The 25,653-nt window shown below is 42.6% G+C and overlaps 1 protein-coding gene across 2 annotated transcripts; it reads right to left on the reverse strand.

The window, feature by feature from the left end:
• Positions 1 to 2,125: 2,125 nt before the first annotated feature.
• CIART (circadian associated repressor of transcription) lies at positions 2,126 to 17,424 on the reverse strand. 2 transcript variants are annotated; one of them, XM_063439470.1, is made up of 6 exons: positions 17,059 to 17,424; positions 9,899 to 10,450; positions 7,485 to 7,560; positions 4,910 to 4,988; positions 4,042 to 4,174; positions 2,126 to 3,637 (listed from the first exon to the last, which is right to left on the reverse strand). In XM_063439470.1, exons 2-6 carry the CDS (start codon positions 10,433 to 10,435, stop codon positions 3,083 to 3,085), a joined length of 1,380 nt encoding a protein of 459 aa, XP_063295540.1. In that variant the 5' UTR covers positions 10,436 to 10,450; positions 17,059 to 17,424; the 3' UTR covers positions 2,126 to 3,082. The 2 variants fall into 2 exon arrangements, with proteins under 2 accessions (XP_063295540.1, XP_063295541.1); XM_063439471.1 differs by lacking the exon at positions 17,059 to 17,424 and adding an exon at positions 14,235 to 14,879.
• Between the last annotated feature and the right edge of the window lie 8,229 nt (positions 17,425 to 25,653).

Below are 25,653 nucleotides of genomic sequence, written 5' to 3' on the forward strand. Positions count from 1 at the left end.
ATACTGTAATGATTGTAACAGAATTGTCAAAGTTACTTTGTTAACTATCCATGATTTAAAAGAAACCATTAATTGATCTTATAATATGTTAGCAGGAGTGTAATTTTTAATGCCTCTAGAGCAGGGGTAGGCAACCTTTTAGCAGCACTGTGCCGATATAGGATTGTGATGTCCCGTAGAGTGACGATCCTATTTTTTTAAATTAAGGTGTGTATGCTGCCGTATTCTGCTTGTGTTATTTTTACTGTAATTGCTTCGTATCGTTGCATTTGTGCGTATATGAGCTATTATATTGTATATGTTCATTAGTAGTTTATGGTATCGTGTATGATGCATATGAATGTGGGCTGTGTATGAGGGCTGCTTGTGGAATTGTGTGTGGATGGATATGTCACATTGTGTGTTTGGTAGTGTGTGGGGGCTGTTTGGGGTATTGCATGTGAGAGGCTGCATGTGGGGTTGTGTGCATGTATGTGTATTGTTAGTGGTGTTGCGTTTGTGCGGATTGTGTGTGTTTTTTTGTGGGCTGTTCATATTATTTGTATAAGGGGAGGGTTATTTTGCATTTCTGTGTATATCTAGCAGTGTGGGTGGGTTCCCTGGGTTCCAGTGGGGACCAGGCTGGCCAGGTACAGGTCAAGGACAGGAGCTGCGATAGCTGTCGAGGGCTGCTCTACTACACAAGTGCTGAGAGGCAGTGATCTGAGATCAGTTACTCTATGTGCATAAATTGAGGATTGTCCTTCACCACCTCTTCGTATTAGCAAATATCTGAAGTTTTACTGGGACTCCTGATAGGCCAGAGTGCGTTGGGCTCTAGCAGCCTTGAGTGCCGTGCATGGCACTAGTGCCGTAGGTTGCCTACCCCTGCTCTAGAGGTCAGCAATGGAAACGGCCCCTTTACCTACACAAATTGGAGAACAAACGTTTCATTTGACCTGCACTTGATAGTGTGCGATGCAGAAACCCATGTTAACCGCAATAACAAGATCTGATTCCCCCTGCCCTGATTGGGTATAGCGTCCACCATTAACTGGAGCGCTTAGAGAGGGGGGGGGAGCAAAATCAAAAGTGTTGCGTTTATAATTTTGTTTAGTGTATTTTGTTGTTTAAAGAAACATTTAAAAGTATAGAAACTTTCAAAAAAATATTATTCTTAGTGTCAAATGCAATTCTTACAATGTTTAAATGCAGAGTCCACTCCCCTTTGTATTCTATAGAAGATTTTCTTAACATTTATTCTAGTGATGTAATTGATACTTTATTTTCCCTAGCCCTAACTGTAGTCCTAATTCACATCAAAGCAAACTAACCCAAGCCTAAAAACATCATGTAACATAGAATATTTGAAGCATTTATTAAGTAAAAATAATACCATCAAGAGGTTACATGTAAAAATATTTAAAAGCACTCAATCTCCCCCCCCCCCCCCCATTATGTCTCCAGAAGCCCTTGATGGCAATAATAACTACATATATGCTATAATAGTTAAATAACCTTCCTTCTCATAGACTATCCTCAGCTACACCAGGGAGGACACATTGAGATTTCTTATGTTTTCAAGTATGTATTGTCAACCAATGAAGTAATTACAAAGTATTTTATCTGTGTTATATGACCCCACAGGTATTGGAGATATTGGACACGTGGTGGGGCGTGAGGGGATTTTAGATAGCGCCAGTGACCTCAGACCTTGATAAATAGCAGTTCCTTCACCCCTTTTGTCATTTATTGTACCAAAGCCTATCAAATATGTATTTATTTATTTTCTACCTGTTACTATTCCCTTTGGAATAAAGACTGGAACAGGTGATTAGAACAGTAGCTCTACATATATGCTTCTTGGAAAAAGATGCCAGTGATTAGTCTGCAAACTGTATGTTGTTCCTAATTATTCCTTCCACCATTGTTTTAATATTCTGTGTTTCTTTACAATGAAAAATATTATAAAGATTATAAAATAACAAGTAACACCAGTAAAGTTATTTTTCAGTTGATTAACCGACACCGGTGTGTTCTGCTTGGTTTTCCATTTTCTCTCTTCTGAGCTAAAACCAAAGATTTTCTGCTGCTGTAGAAATCACAATTTAATACCAAAAATAATGGCACTTTATTAGTACAAATTCTTTATTTTTATTGATGCATTTTATTGTCTCAAAGCAGCATTTATAAAAAGAAAAACAAAAAAGATTTTAAACATACATTGAGTAAAAGTGACACACTTTTATATTTTGTTGAATTGTATGCTTTGTGTCTTTGTAGTAAGACAACGTTTTGATATTTCTTTTTCTCCTTAAGCTGCTGTGCCTGTTGTTACACGTCCAGTTTGCTATGAAAAGTGATGTTCCGGTAGGAGGCATTACAATGTCCTCAAAAGGGAGAGTAGTTCGATGTCAGACCAAATGCACAACCACCAGCACACCAGTATTTTGGGAAGCTGCTTCATTCACCATAGCAGCATGTATTGGTTTTGTGTTTTAGCAGTATGCAAGCAAGCACATTCGTCCAATGGCATTAAAAAACATTCTGTTGCTGATCTTGCTGCTCTGTCATGCAAGATTACATTTTCTGACTTGTGCATTGTCCTCATTCCTTTAAAAAAAGTAAAGTAACTCAAGCATGATATGGAATAATTTTGGTAGTGCAGAATCCTTGGCTAACACATTCATGCTATTAACTTTTTTTCTGTAACAAATTTTGCTGCTGTGGACGACAGGAAACAGGTATCATGGGGAAGTTATGGGGGTGAGGCCTATTATGATGGGTCAAAATAGGTGGAGGTGGGAAGTAACCATAATATTGCTGTTTGCACCTTTCAATATGCAGTCTTCTCTGACCCCACCACCTCTCTGTGCTCCCTTATACATGGTATAGCCCTCTTACTCTTAGTATAACTTGGAAATCCAGCACTGAGGCTCTGTGAGGTCTCATATAAAACAGAAAAACACATGACTTCCAGCTCTTTTGGTTTTCTCCTGTCCAAGAAAAGGGGCTCTTTACCCATTTCCAAGACTGAGCAACATGGATGAAGCTGAACAGACGGACAGATATCTTATTTATCGGAAGATCCGAAATGCACAGTTTAGGTTTTCTCCCCGGCAGGTCTCTGTGTACACATTGGTAGGTGAGACAGGGAACATGAGTGGCCTCCATTCTCACCCAGCCTGGGACTTCCAATGGTTGGTAGCATGGGAGGAGCACTTTGGCTCCGAAGAGGCAATTCGCTTCTTTTAACTTCTTCTCTGCAATTCTTACGGATGACTGATGGCAGCTCCTCGGTCTGCATGGTAGAGGCAGGCCTGGGTAAAGGTGAGGAAGAGACCAGATTGTTGTGCAGAAAAAGAATGACCCCACAGTTGTTTGTATGTGGTCCACAGATTTCCTGTTCTAAAGCCATGTTGAGATGATGCAAATCAGCCTGGCTCAATGAAGGGTTAGGAATAGGAGCAGTGTGCATCCAGGTTAAATTCATGGAGGGCCACTCTGACAAAACATGCATTCTGTCTTTACAGAGACAATCTGAGTGTGACTGTTTCAAAACAGGGGACTGAATGGGGGTTTCTTCAGAATCAGTGTTAGATGAAGGGAGCTCAGTCAGCGGACATCTCCTTGCACTCAAGCAGTCAACCTTTGGAAGCTGCAGAATGTAAAAAGGCAGAATCAGACAACTATTCACCTTTACACCACACATGCGACATCTACAAAATAGGTAAAATGGTTAAGTAAGAAACCTTGGAGAAATATAAAAATAGATGGATGTCACAAAGTTCACTTGGCTGCACTTGTTTACAAATTAAAATTCCAATATATATATATATATCTCACACTGCAGAGAGCCCCAGGAGGAAGGATTTCCAAAGTAAGTGGAAATCATAGGAGCAGACACTAGGTTGCTAGGGATGGACCTGCTAAAAATGACATACATTGACATTGTGGCAGGTTTATGTAATGTATGATCATATAATGTAACTAAACCCACATTATTTTTGCCTAAGTCAGGAGTTTTTAACATAGACAATCACTAGTTGGTCTGTCGCATACCTTAGCAATCTTATAGTGAGGTTCTTCCTTTTCACAATCTGAAGATGATGATGCAGATGAGGAGCTGGTAACAGTGGGGAACCAAATCTTTAACATCATTTCAACTTGAAGCAGGGTGCCCAAGTACCGTTCACTGTAATTTAAACAGTCAAAACATTAAAAACTGCAACTCTTTGTACTGTGACAGATAAATGTAGCAATGATAATGCATAGTCTTGTAAGGAGCTACGGTGGTGTGTGTCCAGATAGCACTGCAGCCGTGCAGACTTGTAGGGGCACTGGCGTGGCAAGTGGGAAAAGTTCAAATGACCTGTGCTGTTAACCCTACAGTGCACACATTCTACAAGGTGACACACACATCCATATATACACCTCACCAGCAAGGTAAGACAAGCAAAATCAAAAGAGTTGAGGAGGGGAAGAATTGCTCTTTACTATCAATGGGGAGATTGAAAGATTGCTCTACTAGTGGAAGGCAGGGTAGAGAGAGAGACTAGACTACTACTGGTACTGTATAGGGGAGGGGGAGAAAATAGGCTACTACTGGTACGGAGGATGGGAGGGGAAATGAATAGGCTACTACTGGTACTGGGTAGGGAAAAGAATAGGCTACTGCTCGTACTAGGTAGGGGAGAAGGAGAGAATAGGCTACTACTGCTACTGGGCAGTGGAGAGGGAGAGAATAGGCTACAAATGGTTTTGGGTAGGAGAGAGAATAGAATACTACTGGTACTGGGTAGGGAGATAAAATTAGCTACTGGTACTGGGCTGGGAAAAGAATAGGTAACTGTTTCCTTTGACTCCTCTGCTTTTTCGAAATGAAAATAAGGACCGAATACATTGATCTTTTCATTTTAGTAAGACTTACCCCATTTGTGGCTTTTGCAGAACACCAATAATCCTTTGTATCCGATCCATTGCTACACTCTGCTGGAAGGTGCTTAACCCTGTAATCAAGAGATTTGTTTTTAATATATTTTAGAAGTGGTTGGGCAGTGCAGACTCACTGCAGTACAACATGTTCTGGCTATACAAACACAAGTTCAGTAACAGATTTCACCAGTGAGGAAATGGATAAATACAATATTTGTGATGCTCTTGGGAAGGGAAATATATAATAAATAGCCCTAGACAAGTTTGTACTTCTCCTGCACATATACTTCAGTTTCTTTCCTTACTTAATCTATATGCGTTGTATACATCTAAAGATACAATGTGACACACTGTGTTTCAGTATAAGCCAGTTTCCTGTAAAATTTACTAACAGCACAGAATATTTATCTGACTAATGCCTTTGTACTGTCTAACCTCAGATAACCCTGCAACAGCCACTGGATTGATAGCTCTAATAATATATGTGTGTGCAAGGTTGGTTGAGGTAAAATGCCAGTACAGCAAGGAAACTAAGCAAAAAAAAAAAAAAATATTTTATAGGAAAGCCCTATCTAACGTCTTAGAGTATACTCCAAACATCATGACTTCATATCTCTATGCATAAATAATTTAATGCACTAAAAAAACTGCAACAGCCATAAGCCCACCCTCCTGCTGAATGTCATCACAGGTATGTTCTTTCCAATCATTAGAGGGGGGGAGCGTAATGTCCCTGTAATGACATTCATAGCTCCCTTATCTTTGACAGGCTCTCTAGTAGTTTTCTGTGAGCTGCATAGATTCCTTTAGTTTAACTAGTAAAAAACTTGGATGAAGCTGATTGGAAAACTGATAAAGGCCTTCCACAGTTGTTTCATTTATGTATTTTCCTGAATGAAACTACACCTGAAGGGTTTATGGGATATGCTCAGCACTCACTTTGAGTAAAATTATTAGGGAAGGATTGTCTGAGAGGAGCACTGCCTGCAAGGTAGAATCATTATATCTGTTGTCAGAATTGACATTAGGCACCCCGGAGCACTCTGAGTTCCAAACCACCAAAATCACGAGTGACAAGGGTGGCATGGAGCCACTGGCACACACGTGAAAATATATCAGTATGTGCAGCGTTACAAGCAGAATCTCTGCACATAAAGACTACCACCACCAGTAGAGCTAATGGAAACTCCCTGCATGGTCTCCCCGGCTTCCAGGGAGGTGTTGACGGCAGCTGGTGGACACCAGTTAAGTCGTTAAACTGTTTTTGAAAGCTTTGACTATGTATACTGGGAGGCGCCAAAACACTCCTGGTACCATAATCACTACAAGGGCTGTTATGAGTATAGTAATTGTAGTGTTCCTTTAAAAGTAGAAATCTACACTGCTTTATCTACTGCATTGCCTTTATCTTGGCTCCCCATCAATTATTTTTTATAAGTTCTGCCCTTTGCAAGAGGCAGCATAGAAAAAGAAGAAAGCCAGAAACAATGCAATGGGTGCCCTGGCTGTTCCAATACTGAACTGGATTGTCATGTCAAATGCTAAATATGTCATATGGATCTTAAAGAAAATAGAGGAGCACCTTAAATGTTAACAAAAGTTATATCCAGAAGTGTCAGTTCCCCATGTCATACAACTAGTTGGGTTACTGTAGCAGGCAGTGCAAGAGAGTACCATCTGACAATGAGAGGACCATAGGACAGCAGCAATATTATCTTCATTTAATATTGTTGGAAAAGCTTTTCAAATTATTTAATTTTTTTGGATAGACTTTTAAAATGTTTTTTACCTGCCTCAAATGATCAAAACAAAAATATCATTTATAAAAAATATATCAAAATTTAAATACTTTTCATAATATTAAATGATTAAAGTGTATCCAATAATGTTAAATCATTTGCACAGCTAATCCAAATGCCTCTCTGTACAATAAAAAAAAAAAAAACAGTCTCCTGATGTTACATGTGAAAATGGGAACAATTAAACAAAGCACTGCTGGATGTTATGTAATACAGGGAAGGTGCAGCCACAGTATCAGGCTGTTATAATCTGCCTGAACCAACACCTTCTAATCCGTCAGTAATGTGTATGCACACGCAGAAAACAGGTTTTGACAAAATATCCCGTCTAGGAGATAATGGAGCCTATTAACAAGTAACTCCTTTCACTATGAACTATTAAATGCTTCACTTGGACAAATACATACTTTTTGCTATTACTGTATTCGAATAATGCATATACAGGATACATTTCTAGCTGGAAAATCACTGTAAGCAACAGTACCTGTAGCAATTAACTACATAAATACTAAAGGCAAAGCAAAGTACAATTTAGCAGTGTTCCCTGGCTCGCCCTGTGCTGACTACTAATAATATAATATCTCTAGATCTAAAAAAAAACACAAAACAGGTATGGAAAATGCATGTGAGTTTATTCACCAAACAGTGAATGCTATTGATCACCAGATTAATTTGATAAATGTAGGTCAGAAAAGCCAACATGTGGATATACTTGAGTTTTAGAATGTTTTCAACTCTTAATATAAGTGCCAAAGCAATATAGCTATTCACCTCTCTCATAACGCCCCTTCTTCAGCCCATTTAGAAGATCTGTCAGCGGTTTGATGAACCCTTGGAGTTCCCGGCACTGTAATGAAATAAAACATTATGTTAAGTTTCAACAAATAAAATAATAATAATTAAGGAGATACTAAAAACCAACTGATTCTATACAACTGATTGTCTTTCCTTTATGTATAAATACAAATTCAGTTGGCATTCTAGGAAGCAGAATCAATGGCCCGCTTTGTTCTTTGGTGCCATCCTCTTGGTTCATGGCAAACCATTTTAATTGGTTTGACATTTTTTTTTTATTTTTGCTGTAGTTCAGATAATGCTAGAGTGAACTTGAAAATAGTTTGACACTGAGTCGGGGTGAAGCCACGTGCAAAGAATGTTTGCACCATAGGTGTATGGTGCTCAGAATTACCTTTAATGTGCTATATAAAGAGACACTCTAAGAAACAAAACTACTACTTCTTACATAGAAGCTGTAATGCACATGTTAAATATAAACATCGCTTTTGTAAGATGTTCTGTATGGAACTTTTCTAACTGTGGGATATTACTTCACTGCAGAGAGATTTACATACATTAGGATGCTCAAACTTGCAGATGAAAATTAAGTTAGGTAAATGCAAAGTTATGCACATTGAGGTGAAGAATGCACAAGAAACTTACACACTTAATGGTAGTGAATTAGGGATTACAACACATGAGAAAAATGTGGTAATTGTTACAGGATTTGGGAATTTTTATATACAACAAACTAAGCAACAATGTGCAATGTTAATAAGCAATTGCTAAGGCCAGTATCGATGGTAAGACCACACCTATAATATGCAGTGTAATTATGACACTTGCTCTAAAGAAAGTTATTATAGCACTAGAAAAGGTACAGAGGTGACCTATAAAAATATTAAAAGAAATGGAAGATAAAGAAAGGTTAACAGATTTTAAACTGTTTAGTTTAGAAAAACGGCGCCTCAGTGAGTATATAATAGCATTATACAAATATATGCGAGGCCAATACAAACTAATGTCTGGAAATCTATTTATAAATAGGACACGAGGTCACCCATTTAGACTGGAATAAAGGAGATTTAGTCTAAGGCAAAGGAAAGGGTTCTTCATAGTAAGAACAATAAGGATGTGGAATTCTCTGCCTTATAAGGTGGTTTTATCAGAGTCTTTACAGATGTTTGAACAGCAACCGGTTGAATTCTTGCAAAATTATAATACTCAAGGACATCATTTTTAAAATGTGGGGTTACAGCTTCTTGATGCAAGGAGAAATATGACTGCCATTCTGGGGCCAAGAAGGATTTCTTTCCTAGTTTGTTGCAAAAATGAAAAGTGCTTCAAATTCCCCTCCCCGCCTCTTTTGGATCAACAGCAAAAGCTGATACGAGAAAGGCTGAACTTAAAGTCTTTTTTTTAGCCTATATAGCTATGTAACTATGATATTGATTTATATATTCATAATTTGAATTTTTGGTCCCACAGCACTCCACAAAGCATCTGAAACTCATGGACTGGAAACTCACACAAGGGATTAGCAAATAGGCAGTAAACTCTACTGGCAGGCTGATTAAGTTATACTGGCCTTGGGGATTAATGTAATACCTTCAAGATCAAACACAACTGCAAGCGGCAGACACCCTAGTTTGCGTAACACACTGAGATTGACACTCCAGAGTTTATAATCTTAGAAATAAGGCCTTGACAAAAATCTTATTATTAAAACTTAATAGGAACACTCCCACCCCAAAAAACTACTTCAGCTCATTGCAGTTGTTATGGGAGCCAGGTGCTGTCTTATATTCAGCGGCTAAAAAAAAAAAATCCATCAAGTCGAACCTTTAAAACCCAGGGCCTGTGCACCTTGAGGATCAGCCCAGCGGTGGAGGCGTTTTAAGAGCCGCTCGCACAGCGCTGTGGCCCCAGACAGGGGCAGCAAGCCCACCAGGAAACATCCCGGTTCCTGTTAAAACCCATTCATTTATGCTATTACTCCAAAAGAAGACAACAAATAATACACCAATTGTAGCGATTTTCAAATACAGTATGCCAGAAAAATTCCTTATAGACTCCATAATGGAAGCCAGAGCTGTCCTTGGATCAACAACTTGTTCACATACTTATTAGTTATATCCTCGAATATTGTTTGCAAAATAAGCATCCAAGTCTTTTTTACTAATATCTATATAATCTGATATACAACCAATTTGAATTCCACATCTTTATTGTTATTACTGTAAAGACACCTTTCTTACAGTCTCAATGGTGTTGATATTGTAAGAAAGCAGCATGTTTTTGGCTGGCAAAGGTTAAGGGAGACTGAGGTTTGTTAGCAGATTAAGGAAATGAGTGCTTCTGCCAACACAGTATGAGATTAAGAAAAGTTTGTTGTTCATGTAACATACCTTCTGAGCAAATATTCTGTCTCCTTCAGATGCAGAATAGGCCTGTTCCTTTCTCTCCTTCCACCAATCTTTAGGCAATTCTGCCTCTTGTTTCCATTGCCTTTTGAGTCCATGAGGGGCTCCTGGATTTGTGTCTTGGCTAATGTAGTGCTTCAAATGTTTTTCTTCATTTTTGCTACCAAGTGGTGACCCCCTGCTTGTGACAGTGTTCTGACTAGTGAAGGAGAGCCTCCCATCTATCTCTTGCATTTGTCCAAAATACCGTCCTGATCGCTGATACCAATGAGATTTCCGTGCTTGGTATTCATTCTCTAAGCGTATTAAGACAGGGTGGTCATTGCTGCTAAGTCTAGAATTTGGAATCATCCTCACATTATCCATGTCCTCCTCTACTTTATTGGCTTCCTCCAAACCCCCAGAAAGGAAGACACCAAAATCCACGTAGTTTGTATCTTCTCTGCCACTGACAGCTGTGCTCCCCACTGAATAGATGGAGTCGCAAGAGGACAGAAAATCAGATGACTCTGTATCTTCCATGAATGAATTAAGAGCCTAAAGAGACAAAAACAGAAACATTGAAATACAGCACAGAAAAACATTTCCAAAATTAGCAAATAAATGCACTCTGCTCTGCGAATCTTAGGCGACATGCCAGCCACATCTTAAAGAACCACTAAAGGCACCCAGACCACTTTATCTCAATGAAGTGGTATGGGTGCAATAGAGATTTACGTTTTAATCCTGCAATGTAAAGCATTGCCGTTTAATAGATAGAGCAATGCTTACATTGCAGGGTCAAACACACCTCTCTTGACTGTGTCCCTGACAGCCACTAGAGGTGCTTTCAATGTAAGAACCGAGTCAAACTTTGGTTTCACAGGTTCACCTCCATTTGATTGGAGGAGCACAGAACTGGCTGCACATGTGCTTTGTTTCCCCAATGCTCCTCTATGATGTTGCAGAAGATGTACCAAGTGGCTGCAGGGACTGGATTTCAGTACTGGAAGAAAGGTTAAATAAGAAAAACCTTTTTACTCCATATTTTATTTAGATCACATTATTCAGATGGTTAGAGGATAAGATATTTTACACATGATATGCCCCCTGGTGGAGTTTCTGTACAAACTACACCATGACAGCCTTCAAAGGGGTGTGCACTTTATTTTTTATTAGTTGGGAGTTACTAGCTACCGGGAGTCTGGTAGCAGACTTATGACACCTGGCAAAATTTTGCAATCGGCTTGGCCAAGAATGCAGAGACATGTGCAGAGGGAGTCGCTGCTCTACTATCAAACTGGGTCACTCTGTACACATGGTTCATCATATACAGTACATACGTTTAAGATCTGAAAGTGAATTCAATACAGTATAATTGCTCTGAGTCGAATACCTTCTAATTTAATTAAAATTTACAGAGTTGCACATGTTTTCACATTTAAGCCATTAACACAAAAGGATTAAAATAATAATACTAATTAAAAATTGAATGCCAAAATCGGGGCAAGCCAGCTGCCCGATTCCAGAATTATGCAATCTTTTGGCAGCCCCATTAAAACAAAATACCAAAATTAGTTAAGACTGTACATGGGAGTTACAGTCCATAACCCCTAATCCTAACATTCTTAAATGCCAAAGACGTGACACATGATATGCCCCCTGGTGGAGTTTCTTAGAAACTACACTGACAGCCTTCAAAGGGGCGTGCACTCTTTTTATTAGTTGGGAGTTACTAGCCACAGAAAGTCTGTTAGCAGGCTTAGCACACCTGACAAAATTTTGCAACCGGCTTGGCCAAGAATGTAGCAACATGTGCAGAGGGAGTCGCTGCCCTATTATCAAACTGGGTCACTCTGTACCCAAGGTTCTATCATATACAGTACATACCTTTAAGATTTGAAAGTGAATTCATCACAGTATAATTGCTCTAGTTAAGTCGAATACCTTCCAATCTACTTCACATTTCAAGAGTTTCACATGTTTGTCACAAACATATGGTGCAAATTTGAAATCATTAACCGAAGTGGGTTAAAATAATACTAATTAAAAATGTACTGCCAAAGTCAGGGCGAGCTAGATGCCTGATTCTAGAATTCTTTAATCTTTTGGCAACCCATTTAAAAATACCAACATAAGATAAGAATCAATAGCCATACAGCCCATAGCACTTTAACGGCAGATAGCCCCTATTCCAAGCATTCCTGAATGCTAAATGTCTAATCCTAAGCCCACCCCTGCTTGCTTAGCCCAACTTCTCTGTAATAATACAAATGCAGTGGATTCATTGTCGCTCAAAAGGCACTAGAAATGTATGCACTACAACAGTGAACTGGGGACTGAAGAGCAAAATTTAGACACAATTAGCAGATTACGGAAAAGACTCCAACTCTGCTCTAGTGACAGCTTGGTTATATTAGACCTTCATTCAATAGCTCCTAAAGCCTGTTATTATGCGATCAATACGATTGCCCTATTGTCCACTGAAAGCTCTAACTAACTTAATATGGTACCACAAAATTGCTGAAGCAAATAGAATAGTGTTTCGTTTCTTTATACCTGAACTTACTGCAGAATGCAATGTCTCTTATGAACAGGCCAACCTCTATTTCAGTAAAAAGATGTATCCTACTAGCCTTTTTAGGTACAATTTGTCTTAACAATAGACCTTCTTGACATTAGTAGCACTCCTTATTGTAAATGTCAGCACAGCATAACAATATGAAGAAAGAACATTGGTTTATTAATTAACCAGATGTCAACAGTGGGTTGCGCATTTATTTGGCCATGATTGGGCATGGTTACGAAATCCAGACAGTTCAGTTTACATTCTCAGGGAATGTCTCAATTCAAAATTTACCATAAACCTTTATTTAAAGGGACACAATAGTTACCAAAACAACTCCAGCTTAATATACTTGTTCGGGTGTCTGCAGGCATTTTAATGTAAATACTGCTTTTTTTTTCAGAGAAAATGCAGTGTTTACATTACTGACTAGTACCTCTAGTGGCAGTCATACCACTAGATGCATGCACATTTGGTCCCCAATACTCCTTTATGATAAACTGTGCCATATATATTAAACTGCAACACCATGGTTTAAAAACCTTCTAATTTCTACAAAAATATAAACTACTCTTTTTTTCAGCCCAACACTCCCAATACTATATACTCATCATTTTCATTGAATCCTTCAACTTTCTGCATTTCCACCCCACAAATTACCTGTGATATCAACCAAGAACAATGCACAGCGAGAACTGAATCCAGACAGAAGCATGTAACAGCCAAACATTATTTGATTTGACAAATCAATGATACATATACAGTTATGTATTAAATTGTGTAAACCTATTAAAGCAGTAGCAAAATTACCCTTACTACAAATCCAGTGACCCTCCTCCATGCATTCTCACATTGTTCCCTTGACTTTTTACTGGCTAATTTGATCCTCTACTTCCTCCACAAAGATATATTTTTCTATAGACCTATTCTATAAAACCTCTGACCTTCTCCAAGGATCTTTTATTTCTACCAGAAATATGTATTTCTTCCACTGCCACAAATCATTCCACACGTGCCACTAATCTTCTTCTAGCACGATGTTACATAAAATAGAAATATTCTCCTCCCAACATCTTCAATAATACATTATATTCACCAATAAAATACCAAAAATGATAACCTACTTCAAACCAATTCTGATATAACTTCTGTGAAACTCTAATGTCATGTAAACACAGAAATTGGATTTGTTTCCCATACATACAATTCATACAACAATAAAACATTGTATCCATTATTTTTTATTTCTCTTTTGTGTGCGGGACATAAAGCTTGAAATTAGTCTGTACCAGCAATCTCAGCAAAAGGGAGGAGTAACTGGAATACATTCTCTGCAATATTCCCAAACCCGGTGCGCTCACAAAGCCAGACTATCGAGATATATTAACCTATTAGGTGCAGCGAGATCGTTATTCAGTAATAAACCGGGTAAACACACAATCTTTTACTGCAATATTAAAATATGGGTTAAATAATCTGCATAGGCGAATGGATACATGCCAGGCTACAGACATACACAGAGTCCAGATACAAAAACCTTGCTTTCATTGTCTATGACCCTTTAGTCACTTGTCTGACGTGATCTGAAAAAATGCACATTGCTCAGAGACAAAACCTCATATATTTCTATGGCAGACGATACATATATCTATTTTCCTGCATTTTATCTTTGATGAATGAAACCATGTACAGCAGTTCCTTGCTTTGTGTAGACTATAACTATATAGGGGTCAGATAGCTTGTCTCACTCACACAGGGAGCCCCCAGGCTACTCACCGCCAGTATGTCTGATTCCCTGTGCCTCTTTGTTCTGTCTGTACTGTTTTGGGAGGTGTCTATGCCTCTATTATGGATCTCTCCTCCCAGTGACTGAATACAGCAGACGCCCCCAAATACTGTATGCAATGGTAACGTGCTAGGTGGCTCATGGAGTCAGACTAAATATAGCTGTCCTGCTCCACTCTGTGTCTGTCTCGCTAGCTGAGGAAAGCCCTGTCTCTTATGCCAGTGTAGATGTTGCTCAGTATGTCTCTTCCTAATGTGCGAATTTGTGTCTGGCACAAAATGACTAACAATATTGGACGTCTCACTGTGTATGACAGTATATATTAGTGAAGGTCCCACAATGACTGGGGTCTCCCAGTGCAAGACGTTCTCTAAGAGAGGGATATCAACGTCTGGAGGACTCTTGGTTTTTGGGAGGTGTCTAAGTAGTGTGGTATTAGTGAATGTCTCTCGGGATCACATCTCTTACTGTAGCGAGATCCTAGATTCAATAAAAGTGTATGTATGGGGTCTCTCGATGTATTAGAGATGGAGATCTCAGTGAAGTGTCAGTCTAAGATGGTCTCTCAGTATATGGAGGTTTTAGAAAGTGTCTCTCAATGTATAGAGATCTTTTGATATATAAAGGTCTAGGGAAGAAACAGTGAAAGTCTCACTGTGTAGGTGTCTCAGTACATGAGTTAGTTCTCTGTCAGTGAGAGATTAACTGCATGGATGTCTCTTGGTAAAGGTTATTAGTCAACAACTCTGTTCCCAAGTCTAACGAGGGACTGTCCAACCCCCTCAGTAATTGTCTCTTAATGCATGGAAGCTATTAAAGGGTCAGTGTATATGAAGGTTGATACACGGTACTATTGGATGTGTCTTTATATCAAGGTTTCACTGTTACTATGCAGGTAATGGGGGTCTCTATATGGGGTCTGAGTATGCAGCTATTGGTGGTCTATTTATGGAGGTCTGACAGTATGCCGAATTGGGGTCTCTGTGTATAGAGGTCTCTGACTATTCGGTATTGGGGTCTCTGTGTATAGAGGTCTCTGACTATTCGGTATTGGGGTCTCTGTGTATAGAGGTCTCTGACTATTCGGTATTGGGGTCTCTGTGTATAGAGGTCTCTGACTATTCGATATTGGGGTCTCTGTGTATAGAGGTCTCTTTGAGTATGGAGTATTGGGGTCTCTGTGTATAGAGGTCTCTATTTGGAATTGGGGTCTCTGTGTATAGAGGTCTCTCTGAGTATGGAGTATTGGAGTCTCGTGTATAGAAATCTCAGACTATTCAGTATTTGAATACAGGTCTCTCTGTGTATAGAGGTCTCTGACTATTCGGTATTGGGGTCTATGTGTATAGAGGTCTCTGACTATTCGGTATTGGGGTCTATGTGTATAGAGGTCTCTGACTATTCGGTATTGGGGTCTCTGTGTATAGAGGTCTCTTTGAGTATGGAGTATTGGGGTCTCTGTGTATAGAGGTCTCTATTTGGAATTGGGGTCTCTGTGTATAGAGGTCTCTCTGAGTATGGAGTATTGGGGTCTCGTGTATAGAAGTCTCAGACTATTCAGTATTTGAATACAGGTCTCTCTGTGTATAGAGGTCTCTGACTATTCGGTATTGGGGTCTATGTGTATAGAGGTCTCTGACTATTCGGTATTGGGGTCTATGTGTATAGAGGTCTCTCTGACTATTCGGTATTGGGGTCTATGTGTATAGAGGTCTCTGACTATTCGGTATTGGGGTCTATGTGTATAGAGGTCTCTGACTATTCGGTATTGGGGTCTATGTGTATAGAGGTCTCTCTGAGTATGGAGTATTGGGGTATCTGTGTATAGAGGTCTCTCTGAGCATTCAATATTGGGGTTCTCGGTGTATAGCGGTCTCTGAGCATTTAATATTGGGGTCTCGATCTATAAAGGTGTTTCTGAGCATTCAATATTGGGGTCTCGGCGTATAGCGGTCTCTCTGAGTATTCAATATTGGGGTCTCGTGTATAGCGGTCTCTCTGAGCATTCAATATTGGGGTCTCGGTGTATAGCGGTCTCTCTGAGCATTCAATATTGGGGTCTCGTGTATAGCGGTCTCTCTGAGCATTCAATATTGGGGTCTTAGTGTATAGAGGTCTCTCTGAGCATTCAATATTGGGGTCTTAGTGTATAGAGGTCTCTCTCAGCATTCAATATTGGGGTTTCGGTGTATAGAGGTCTCTCTGAGCATTCAATATTGGGGTCTCGGTGTATAGCGGTCTCTCTGAGCATTCAATATTGGGGTCTTGGTGTATAGCGGTCTCTCTGAGCATTCAATATTGGGGTCTCGGTGTATAGCGGTCTCTCTGAGCATTCAATATTGGGGTCTCGGTGTATAGCGGTCTCTCTGAGCATTCAATATTGGGGTCTCGGTGTATAGAGCTCTCTGAGCATTCAATATTGGGGTCTCAGTGTATAGAGGTCTCTCTGAGCATTCAATATTGGGGTCTCAGTGTATAGAGGTCTCTCTGAGCATTCAATATTGGGGTCTCGGTGTATAGAGGTCTCTCTGAGCATTCAATATTGGGGTCTCGGTGTATAGAGGTCTCTTTGAGCATTCCGTATTGGGGTATTTGTGTGTAGAGGTCTATGTGAGCATTCCGTATTGGGGTATTTGTGTGTAGAGGTCTCTCTTAGTATGAGGTATTGGGGTCTCTGTATACAGAGAGGTCTCTCTGAGTATGGACTATTAGGGTCTCTGTATATGGAGGTCTCTTAGTATGCCAGTCTATCTAAGTATACAGGTTTTTATTGTCTCCATATGGAGGAATAATTCAATTTAACAGGAGTCTCACAGTTTATGAAGTTATCAGCGAGGATCTTTCAGGAGAAATCAGGGATGGTCTCTTGTGTTCTTAGGGTCTCAGTGATGGTCTCTCTTTAGTGCAGCTTCCAGTGAGGATCCTGAGGAATGTTGAGTGTCTCTCTGTGTATGAGAATGTCTCAGAGTGTCTCTCTTGGTATGAGGATCTCCCAGAGTGTCTCTCTGGATATGAGAATGTCTCACGGTGTGTCTCTCTGTCTATGAGAATCTCTCAGGGTGTCTCTGTGTGTGTGAAAATCTCTCAGGGTGTCTCTCTGTCTATGAGACTCTCTCAGGGTGTCTCTGTGTGTGTGAGAATCTCTCAGGGTGTCTCTCTATGTATGAGAATATCTCTGGGTGTATCTCTATGTGTGAGCCTCTCTCAGAATGTCTCTCTATGTATGAGAGTGTCTCTTTGTGTGAGGATATCTCAGTGTGCAGGTCTCTGTGCTGTCTCTCTAGGTGTGCAGGTCTCTGGGCTATGCTGTCTCTCTAGGTGTGCAGGTCTCTCAGTGTGCAGGTCTCTGTGCTGTCTCTCTAGGTGTGTAACATGCTCTGTGTGTGTCCCAGACCCTCCCTCCCTCTGCAATCACTCGCACACAAACACGTGAAGCTCCGCACGTGCCTCCCCCTGTGCGCCCGTGTCCGCTCTGCCATTGGCCCGCGCTGGACGCCCCTCTCACCGAAACACCGCTTTCCAGCGCTCCGATTGGCTCAGGCTGGAGAGGGCGGTGGCATATGGGCGGCGGGATAAGCGGATTGGCCGAGCCGCCGCGCGCCTGGCCCCGCCCCTGCATGTGGACCGGTCTTGCGCCGAAACTGCAGCCTGTGTGCAACGTGAGGGGAGGGACAAAGGGCGGGAAAAGGAGTGAAAAGGGCGGGAAAAGGAGGGATAAAGGGCGGGAAAATGGGAGTGTGCTGAGGGAATGGAGGAGGAGAGTCAGAGACAGTGCTGTCTGTCACAGCACACTGGGAGAGGATTTGTGGAATGAAAGCAAGCATCTTTTTACATAAACACCTGCATGCTGCTCGTGTTATTGATGTTCCCCCAGCACCATGTCCATTATCTTATTACTACTCCCAGTACTCCAAGCCAGCTGCATGCAGTATAGCCTCACAGAAACCCTTACAATATTATTATTATTATTGGCGCTTTACAATATTATAAAGAGGGAAATTTAACAATAAATGAGATAATTGCAAAATGTTACAGGAACAATAGGTTGAACATGGTCCTGGTCAAAGGAGCTTACAATCTAGAGCTGGTGGGTATTTTTCGGTGTATAATACTATGTTTTTTTTCTACATTTTTTTTTAGTCTAAAATTGGAGGTCGTCTTATACACGGAATGTCACTGCACGGGTTAAAAAACAAAACCATTTGTGCGCGGCGGCCTAAGTTAAGCTGGCGCCTGCCGCATTTCAGTGTGTTATGGCCAGTGGCGAAACTACTGCGGTCGCAGCTGCTACCAGGATCCCCACTCCAGGCGGCCTGGCTGCCCTGCGACCGTGGTGCCCACTGCCATGTGTTGCGGATCGGCCTGCGTGGTAGAACTGCCGGGGCCGCACGTTAATGGGCCCATTGGGTGGCCCGTGCTCTTAGGGCCATCCGATGGCTATGGATTTCCAGGGGGCCCGGTCAGCACAGTGGCACTTTACAATCTGTGTGTTTGTATGTCTGTGTCTGTGTGTGTGTGTGTATGTCTGTCTCTGTGTGTGTTTGTATGTCTGTCTGTCTCTGTGTGTGTGTTTGTATGTATGTCTGTCTCTGTGTGTGTGTTTGTATGTCTGTGTCTCTGTGTGTGTGTTTGTATGTCTGTGTCTCTGTGTGTGTGTTTGTATGTCTGTCTCTGTGTGTTTCTATGTCTGTGTGTGTGTTTGTATATGTTTGTGTGTCTGCATGTGTGGGGGGGGGCAATGTATGGGAGGGGGAGGGTAGACGTATGGGGTGGCGGCGAGGGGTAGACGTATGGGGGGGAGCCCAGGGTAGTTTTCTTACCGGGGTCCCGTGGTTTCTAGTTACACCTCTGGCCATGGCCCACATACATACCTGGCCTCCCTCCTGCCGATCCACTTCTGAATGCTGTGGCATGGTGGAAGAGGTCCCTATATACGTGGGAGCTGCAGCAGACGTCACCACTTACCAACAACGGATCTCCAGAGACATGCCACACCATAAAAGGAGCGGCCATATTAAGGTTTGCTCCACCTCAGGTAGGACTTGCTTCCTGATTTATATTCATGGGGGAGGAAATGGGGATCAGGGAGCAGAGGGAGTACTACTCTGACGTCCCAGCATGCCCTCACACCACCTGCTGCATTGTGGGAGCTGTAGTCTCCCAGCATGCCCTCACACCACCTGCTGCATTGTGGGAGCTGTAGTCTCCCAGCACACCCTCACACCACCTGCTACATTATGGGAGCTGTAGTCTCCCAGCATGCCCTCACACCACCTGCTGTATTGTGGGAGCTGTAGTCTCCCAGCATGCCCTCACACCACCTGCTGCTTTGTGGGAGCTGTAGTCTCCCAGCACGCCCTCACACCACCTGCTGCATTGTGGGAGATGTAGTCTCCCAGCATGCCCTCACACCACCTGCTGCATTGTGGGAGCTGTAGTCTCCCAGCATGCCCTCACACCACCTGCTGCATTATGGGAGCTGTAGTCTCCCAGCATGCCCTCACACCACCTGCTGCTTTGTGGGAGCTGTAGTCTCCCAGCATGCCCTCACACCACCTGCTGCATTGTAGTAGCTGTAGTCTCCCAGCACGTCCTCACAGCACCTGCTGCATTGTGGGAGCTGTAGTCTCCCAGCATGCCCTCACACCACCTGCTGCATTGTGGGAGCTGTAGTCTCCCAGCACGCCCCCACACCACCTGCTGCATTGTGGGAGCTGTAGTCTCCCAGCATGCCCTCACACCGCCTGCTGCATTGTGGGAGCTGTAGTCTCCCAGCACACCCTCACACCACCTGCTGCATTGTGGGAGCTGTAGTCTCCCAGCATGCCCTCACACCACCTGCTGCATTGTGGGAGCTGTAGTCTCCCAGCACGCCCCCACACCACCTGCTACATTGTGGGAAATATAGTCTCCCAGCATGCCCTCACACCACCTGCTGCTTTGTGGGAGCTGTAGTCTCCCAGCACGCCCTCACACCACCTGCTGCTTTGTGGGAGCTAGAGTCTCCCAGCATGCCGTCACACCACCTGCTACAATGTAGGAGCTGCAGTCTCCCAGCATGCCCTCACACCACCTGCTGCATTGTGGGAGCTGCAGTTTCTTAGCATGCCCTCACACCACCTGCTGTATTGTGGGAGCTAGAGTCTCCCAGCACGCCCTCACACCACCTGCTGTATTGTGGGAGCTAGAGTCTCCCAGCACGCCCTCACACCCCCTGCTGTATTGTGGGAGCTGTAGTCTCCCAGCACGCCCTCACACCACCTGCTGCATTGTGGGAGCTAGAGTCTCCCAGCACGCCCCCACACCACCTGCTGCATTGTGGGAGCTAGAGTCTCCCAGCACGCCCTCACACCACCTGCTGTATTGTGGGAGCTGTAGTCTCCCAGCCTGCCCTCACACCACCTGCTGCTTTGTGGGAGCTGTAGTCTCCCAGCACGCCCTCACACCACCTACTGCATTGTGGTAAATATAGCCTCCCAGCATGCCCTCACACCACCTGCTGCATTATGGGAGATAGAGCCTCCCAGCATGCCCTGGCACCACCTGCTGTATTGTGGGAGCTAGAGTCTCCCAGCACGCCCTCACACCACCTGCTGTATTGTGGGAGCTGTAGTCTCCCAGCACGCCCTCACACCACCTGCTGTATTGTGGGAGCTAGAGTCTCCCAGCATGCCCTCACACCACCTGCTGTATTGTGGGAGCTGTAGTCTCCCAGCACGCCCTCACACCACCTGCTGTATTGTGGGAGCTAGAGTCTCCCAGCATGCCCTCACACCACCTGCAGAATTGTGGGAGCTAGAGTCTCCCAGCATGCCGTCACACCACCTGCTGTATTGTGGGAGCTGTAGTCTCCCAGCATGCCCTCACACCACCTGCTGCATTGTGGGAGCTGTAGTCTCCCAGCACGCCCCCACACCACCTGCTACATTGTGGGAAATATAGTCTCCCAGCATGCCCTCACACCACCTGCTGCTTTGTGGGAGCTGTAGTCTCCCAGCACGCCCTCACACCACCTGCTGCTTTGTGGGAGCTAGAGTCTCCCAGCATGCCGTCACACCACCTGCTACAATGTAGGAGCTGCAGTCTCCCAGCATGCCCTCACACCACCTGCTGCATTGTGGGAGCTGCAGTTTCTTAGCATGCCCTCACACCACCTGCTGTATTGTGGGAGCTAGAGTCTCCCAGCACGCCCTCACACCACCTGCTGTATTGTGGGAGCTAGAGTCTCCCAGCACGCCCTCACACCCCCTGCTGTATTGTGGGAGCTGTAGTCTCCCAGCACGCCCTCACACCACCTGCTGCATTGTGGGAGCTAGAGTCTCCCAGCACGCCCCCACACCACCTGCTGCATTGTGGGAGCTAGAGTCTCCCAGCACGCCCTCACACCACCTGCTGTATTGTGGGAGCTGTAGTCTCCCAGCCTGCCCTCACACCACCTGCTGCTTTGTGGGAGCTGTAGTCTCCCAGCACGCCCTCACACCACCTACTGCATTGTGGTAAATATAGCCTCCCAGCATGCCCTCACACCACCTGCTGCATTATGGGAGATAGAGCCTCCCAGCATGCCCTGGCACCACCTGCTGTATTGTGGGAGCTAGAGTCTCCCAGCACGCCCTCACACCACCTGCTGTATTGTGGGAGCTGTAGTCTCCCAGCACGCCCTCACACCACCTGCTGTATTGTGGGAGCTAGAGTCTCCCAGCATGCCCTCACACCACCTGCTGTATTGTGGGAGCTGTAGTCTCCCAGCACGCCCTCACACCACCTGCTGTATTGTGGGAGCTAGAGTCTCCCAGCATGCCCTCACACCACCTGCAGAATTGTGGGAGCTAGAGTCTCCCAGCATGCCGTCACACCACCTGCTGTATTGTGGGAGCTGTAGTCTCCCAGCATGCCCTCACACCACCTGCTGCATTGTGGGAGTTGTAGTTTCCCATAATGCCCTCACACCACCTGCTGCATTGTGGGAGCTAGAGTCTCCCAGCATGCCCTCACACCACCTGCAGAATTGTGGGAGCTAGAGTCTCCCAGCATGCCGTCACACCACCTGCTGTATTGTGGGAGCTGTAGTCTCCCAGCATGCCCTCACACCACCTGCTGCATTGTGGGAGTTGTAGTTTCCCATAATGCCCTCACACCACCTGCTGTATTGTGGGAGCTGTAGTCTCCCAGCATGCCCTCACACCACCTGCTGCATTGTGGGAGTTGTAGTTTCCCATAATGCCCTCACACCACCTGCTGCATTGTGGGAGCTGTAGTCTCCCAGCATGCGCAATAGAGTCATTGACGTCACAGAGTACCACAGCACAGGGGTGGCATGACAATCAAAAGTGTGTTGTTATTCTCAGAAGTCACCTCTAAAATATCAAAGTTGTTCTATTTAATGTTTAAAATGTTGATTTCTTAATTTTGGGCTCAAAAAATAGGTGCCATCTTATATATTGGGGCGTCTTATACGCGGAAAAATACAGTAACCGGGGCCTGAGTTGTTTAGAGCTTTATAGGTAAGGATTAGTACTTTTTTTTTATTGACTCCTTATAAGCCAGTATTAATAGAAATAACTAATATATAAACCAGTATTTATGGGTATATGCCATATAAACTAGTATAATGAGTACATCCTTCATACAGGGTGGCCCATAAGTCCCTACCCATCCATATATCTTATGTATCCAGTGTATTGGTGTGCTAATAGAAACAACTAACCAATAAATCAGTATTAATGGAGGTCTACCATATAAACTAGTGTTAATGGGGGTCTGGCAAATAAACTAGTATTAATGGAAGTCTGTATAAAACGTAAAAGAAAGCGCAAAAGGCTAAATAACATGTAAAATATAATAAATTTATTCTAATGGAAATTACAAAAAAATGGGGGATAGAGAGTGTCTTGCACCTAAAGAATTCTGCTAGAGGTATATGCAAAAATAAAATAAAATGTCCATAGAGGAAAAAATGCTAAAAACTAACCTGATTCCAGTAGCTGGGGTGCACTCCTGCGCGGTCCGGTTTGAGGATAAGTATAGGTGTGTTAAATCCTCTTAGTTGTCTAGATCCGGCAGCATGATCGCAGATATTCCTAAAAAAAAAAACGATGTAAAAAATAAAAGTAAAAAAAATCCAGTCCAAATGGGTAAAAAAATACAAAATAAATCTTCTTCCAAAAAGCTTGGTTGATAACACAAGCTGGAATGTAGTGGTACGGAGGCTCTCAGAGTTCACTGAATCCGTTCAATATCTCGGTACGCGTTTCGTGAGTTTTGCACTCACTTCTTCAGGGATACAATGCAAAAAAAATAATGGGGGTCTGGCAAATAAACTAATATTAATGGAAGTCTACCAGATAAACCGGTATTAATAGGAATAACTGACAGATATACCACTAGTATAATTGGGGGTCTGGCAAATAAACTAGTATTAATGGAAGTCTACCAGATAAACCGGTATTAATGGGAATAACTGACAGATATATCACTAGTATAATTGGGGTCTGGCAAATAAACTAGTATTAATGGAAGTCTACCAGATACACCAGTATTAATAGGAATAGCTGACAGATATATCACTAGTATGAATGGGGGCTGGCAAATAAACTAGTATTAATGGAAGTCTACCAGATAAACCGGTATTAATAGGAATAACTGACAGATATATCACTAGTATAATTGGGGGTCTGGCAAATAAACTAGTTTTAATGGAAGTCTACCAGATACACCAGTATTAATAGGAATAGCTGACAGATATATCACTAGTATGAATGGGGGCTGGCAAATAAACTAGTATTAATGGAAGTCTACCAGATACACCAGTATTAATATGAATAGCTGACAGATATATCACTAGTATTAATGGGGTTCTACCAGATAAACCAGTATTAATTGGGGTCTTCCAGATAAACCAGTATTAATAGGGGTCTTCCAGATAAGCCAGTATTAATAGAAATAACTAAATTACCAGTGTTAATGGAGGTCTACCATATAAACTAGTATTAATGGTTACATCGTTCATATAAAATAACATTAATGAGAGTCTACCTTATAAACTAGTATAATGGGTACATTCTTTATATAATGGGCGTCTACAATATAAAATTGTATTAATGGGGTCCACCATGTGACAGAACACCCTGTCACTGGAATACTGTGATTTGTTCGGTAAATACCGTGTTCACATACTTTTTTCCCTGTTTGGTTAGGTAACCAAACAAAACCACAAAATACCCAGACCACCCGTATGCTATTAACCTCGTTCATCCCTGTTAACACCTCAATAACGATTTACACCTCAGTGTTCTTAGTGGTCGGCTGGGTGGCCGCCGTTTGTTTGCACAAACTTTGTGGTGGCGGCCATCTTGTGCGCACAAACGCAGGCAGCAGTGTTTTGTCGTTGAGTGCATGAAACTAAAATCGGACACTCGACCTCACGAACACCGCTGAACTTCCATCCCGCCTGCGTTAGTTTCTTTACAGCCTGGAAGAGCACTGTTTGGTGGAATCGTTCGCACTATCTGCAAACCAGCTAAAGCATACGTTCGGTATTTTATTTGGTTTCGTACTCCCAGAACAAACAGACGGCCACTACTTTTCTCCTGCAACTATTTTGGGCAGGTGCCTCGTGTGCGGTGTGTCAAAACTTTACCCTGGTGGCGATTTGGCTGTGTTCATGGGATCTGATCGCTTTTTGGGTATGTTGTGCGCTTAGATCCAGGCTATCCGGTGATATAAGACTTGAGGGGGTACCTGATTGTTATATGTCTGTTTTGGGGTGTTATAACATTTTTAGATTTTTCTGTACCCTAGAGATTATTTAGTTATAGTTTTTTCTCACGCAATTATCTCTCAGAGAGTGTTGGAAACCCCATGTAGGGGTCTATGCATAAAAGGCTGTGTGTTGCCCCTAATAAAATTAGTTCACTCCCAGCATTCAGTCTCGACTAATGTCTGTGGAGGAAAGCTATACCTGCTCTGGAATTATACTTCTTGGGAAACTATACTCTTTATTACTATTACTATTCGATTTGCTACAACAGAGTAGCGGAAAAAGACGACCTTGGCGGCGAAACCCGTGTTCCTATCTGGGTGGCCGCCACACACCATATAAACTAGTATTCATGAGGTTCTATGATATATACTAGTATTAATGGGAGTCTACCTGATAAACTAGTAATAATGGGGGTCTTCTAGACAAACCGGTATTAATGGGGGTCTACCAGATAAACAACCACTATATAAAACAGGATTTATGAAGAATGAACAGTTTACCAGTATAAATGGGAACCAAACTAGTATTAGGGTTAACAGCCTTACTGGGGTCATGTTTCTGAAAGGTTTAGTCCAGTATTTATACACTCTTTCCAGAAATAATTTAAAGGCAATACCTGATAAGTACACTGCTTGATGGTTCTGTAT

This window comes from Pelobates fuscus, chromosome 13, assembly GCF_036172605.1.
Source record: "Pelobates fuscus isolate aPelFus1 chromosome 13, aPelFus1.pri, whole genome shotgun sequence".
Taxonomy (NCBI): Eukaryota; Metazoa; Chordata; class Amphibia; order Anura; family Pelobatidae; genus Pelobates; species Pelobates fuscus.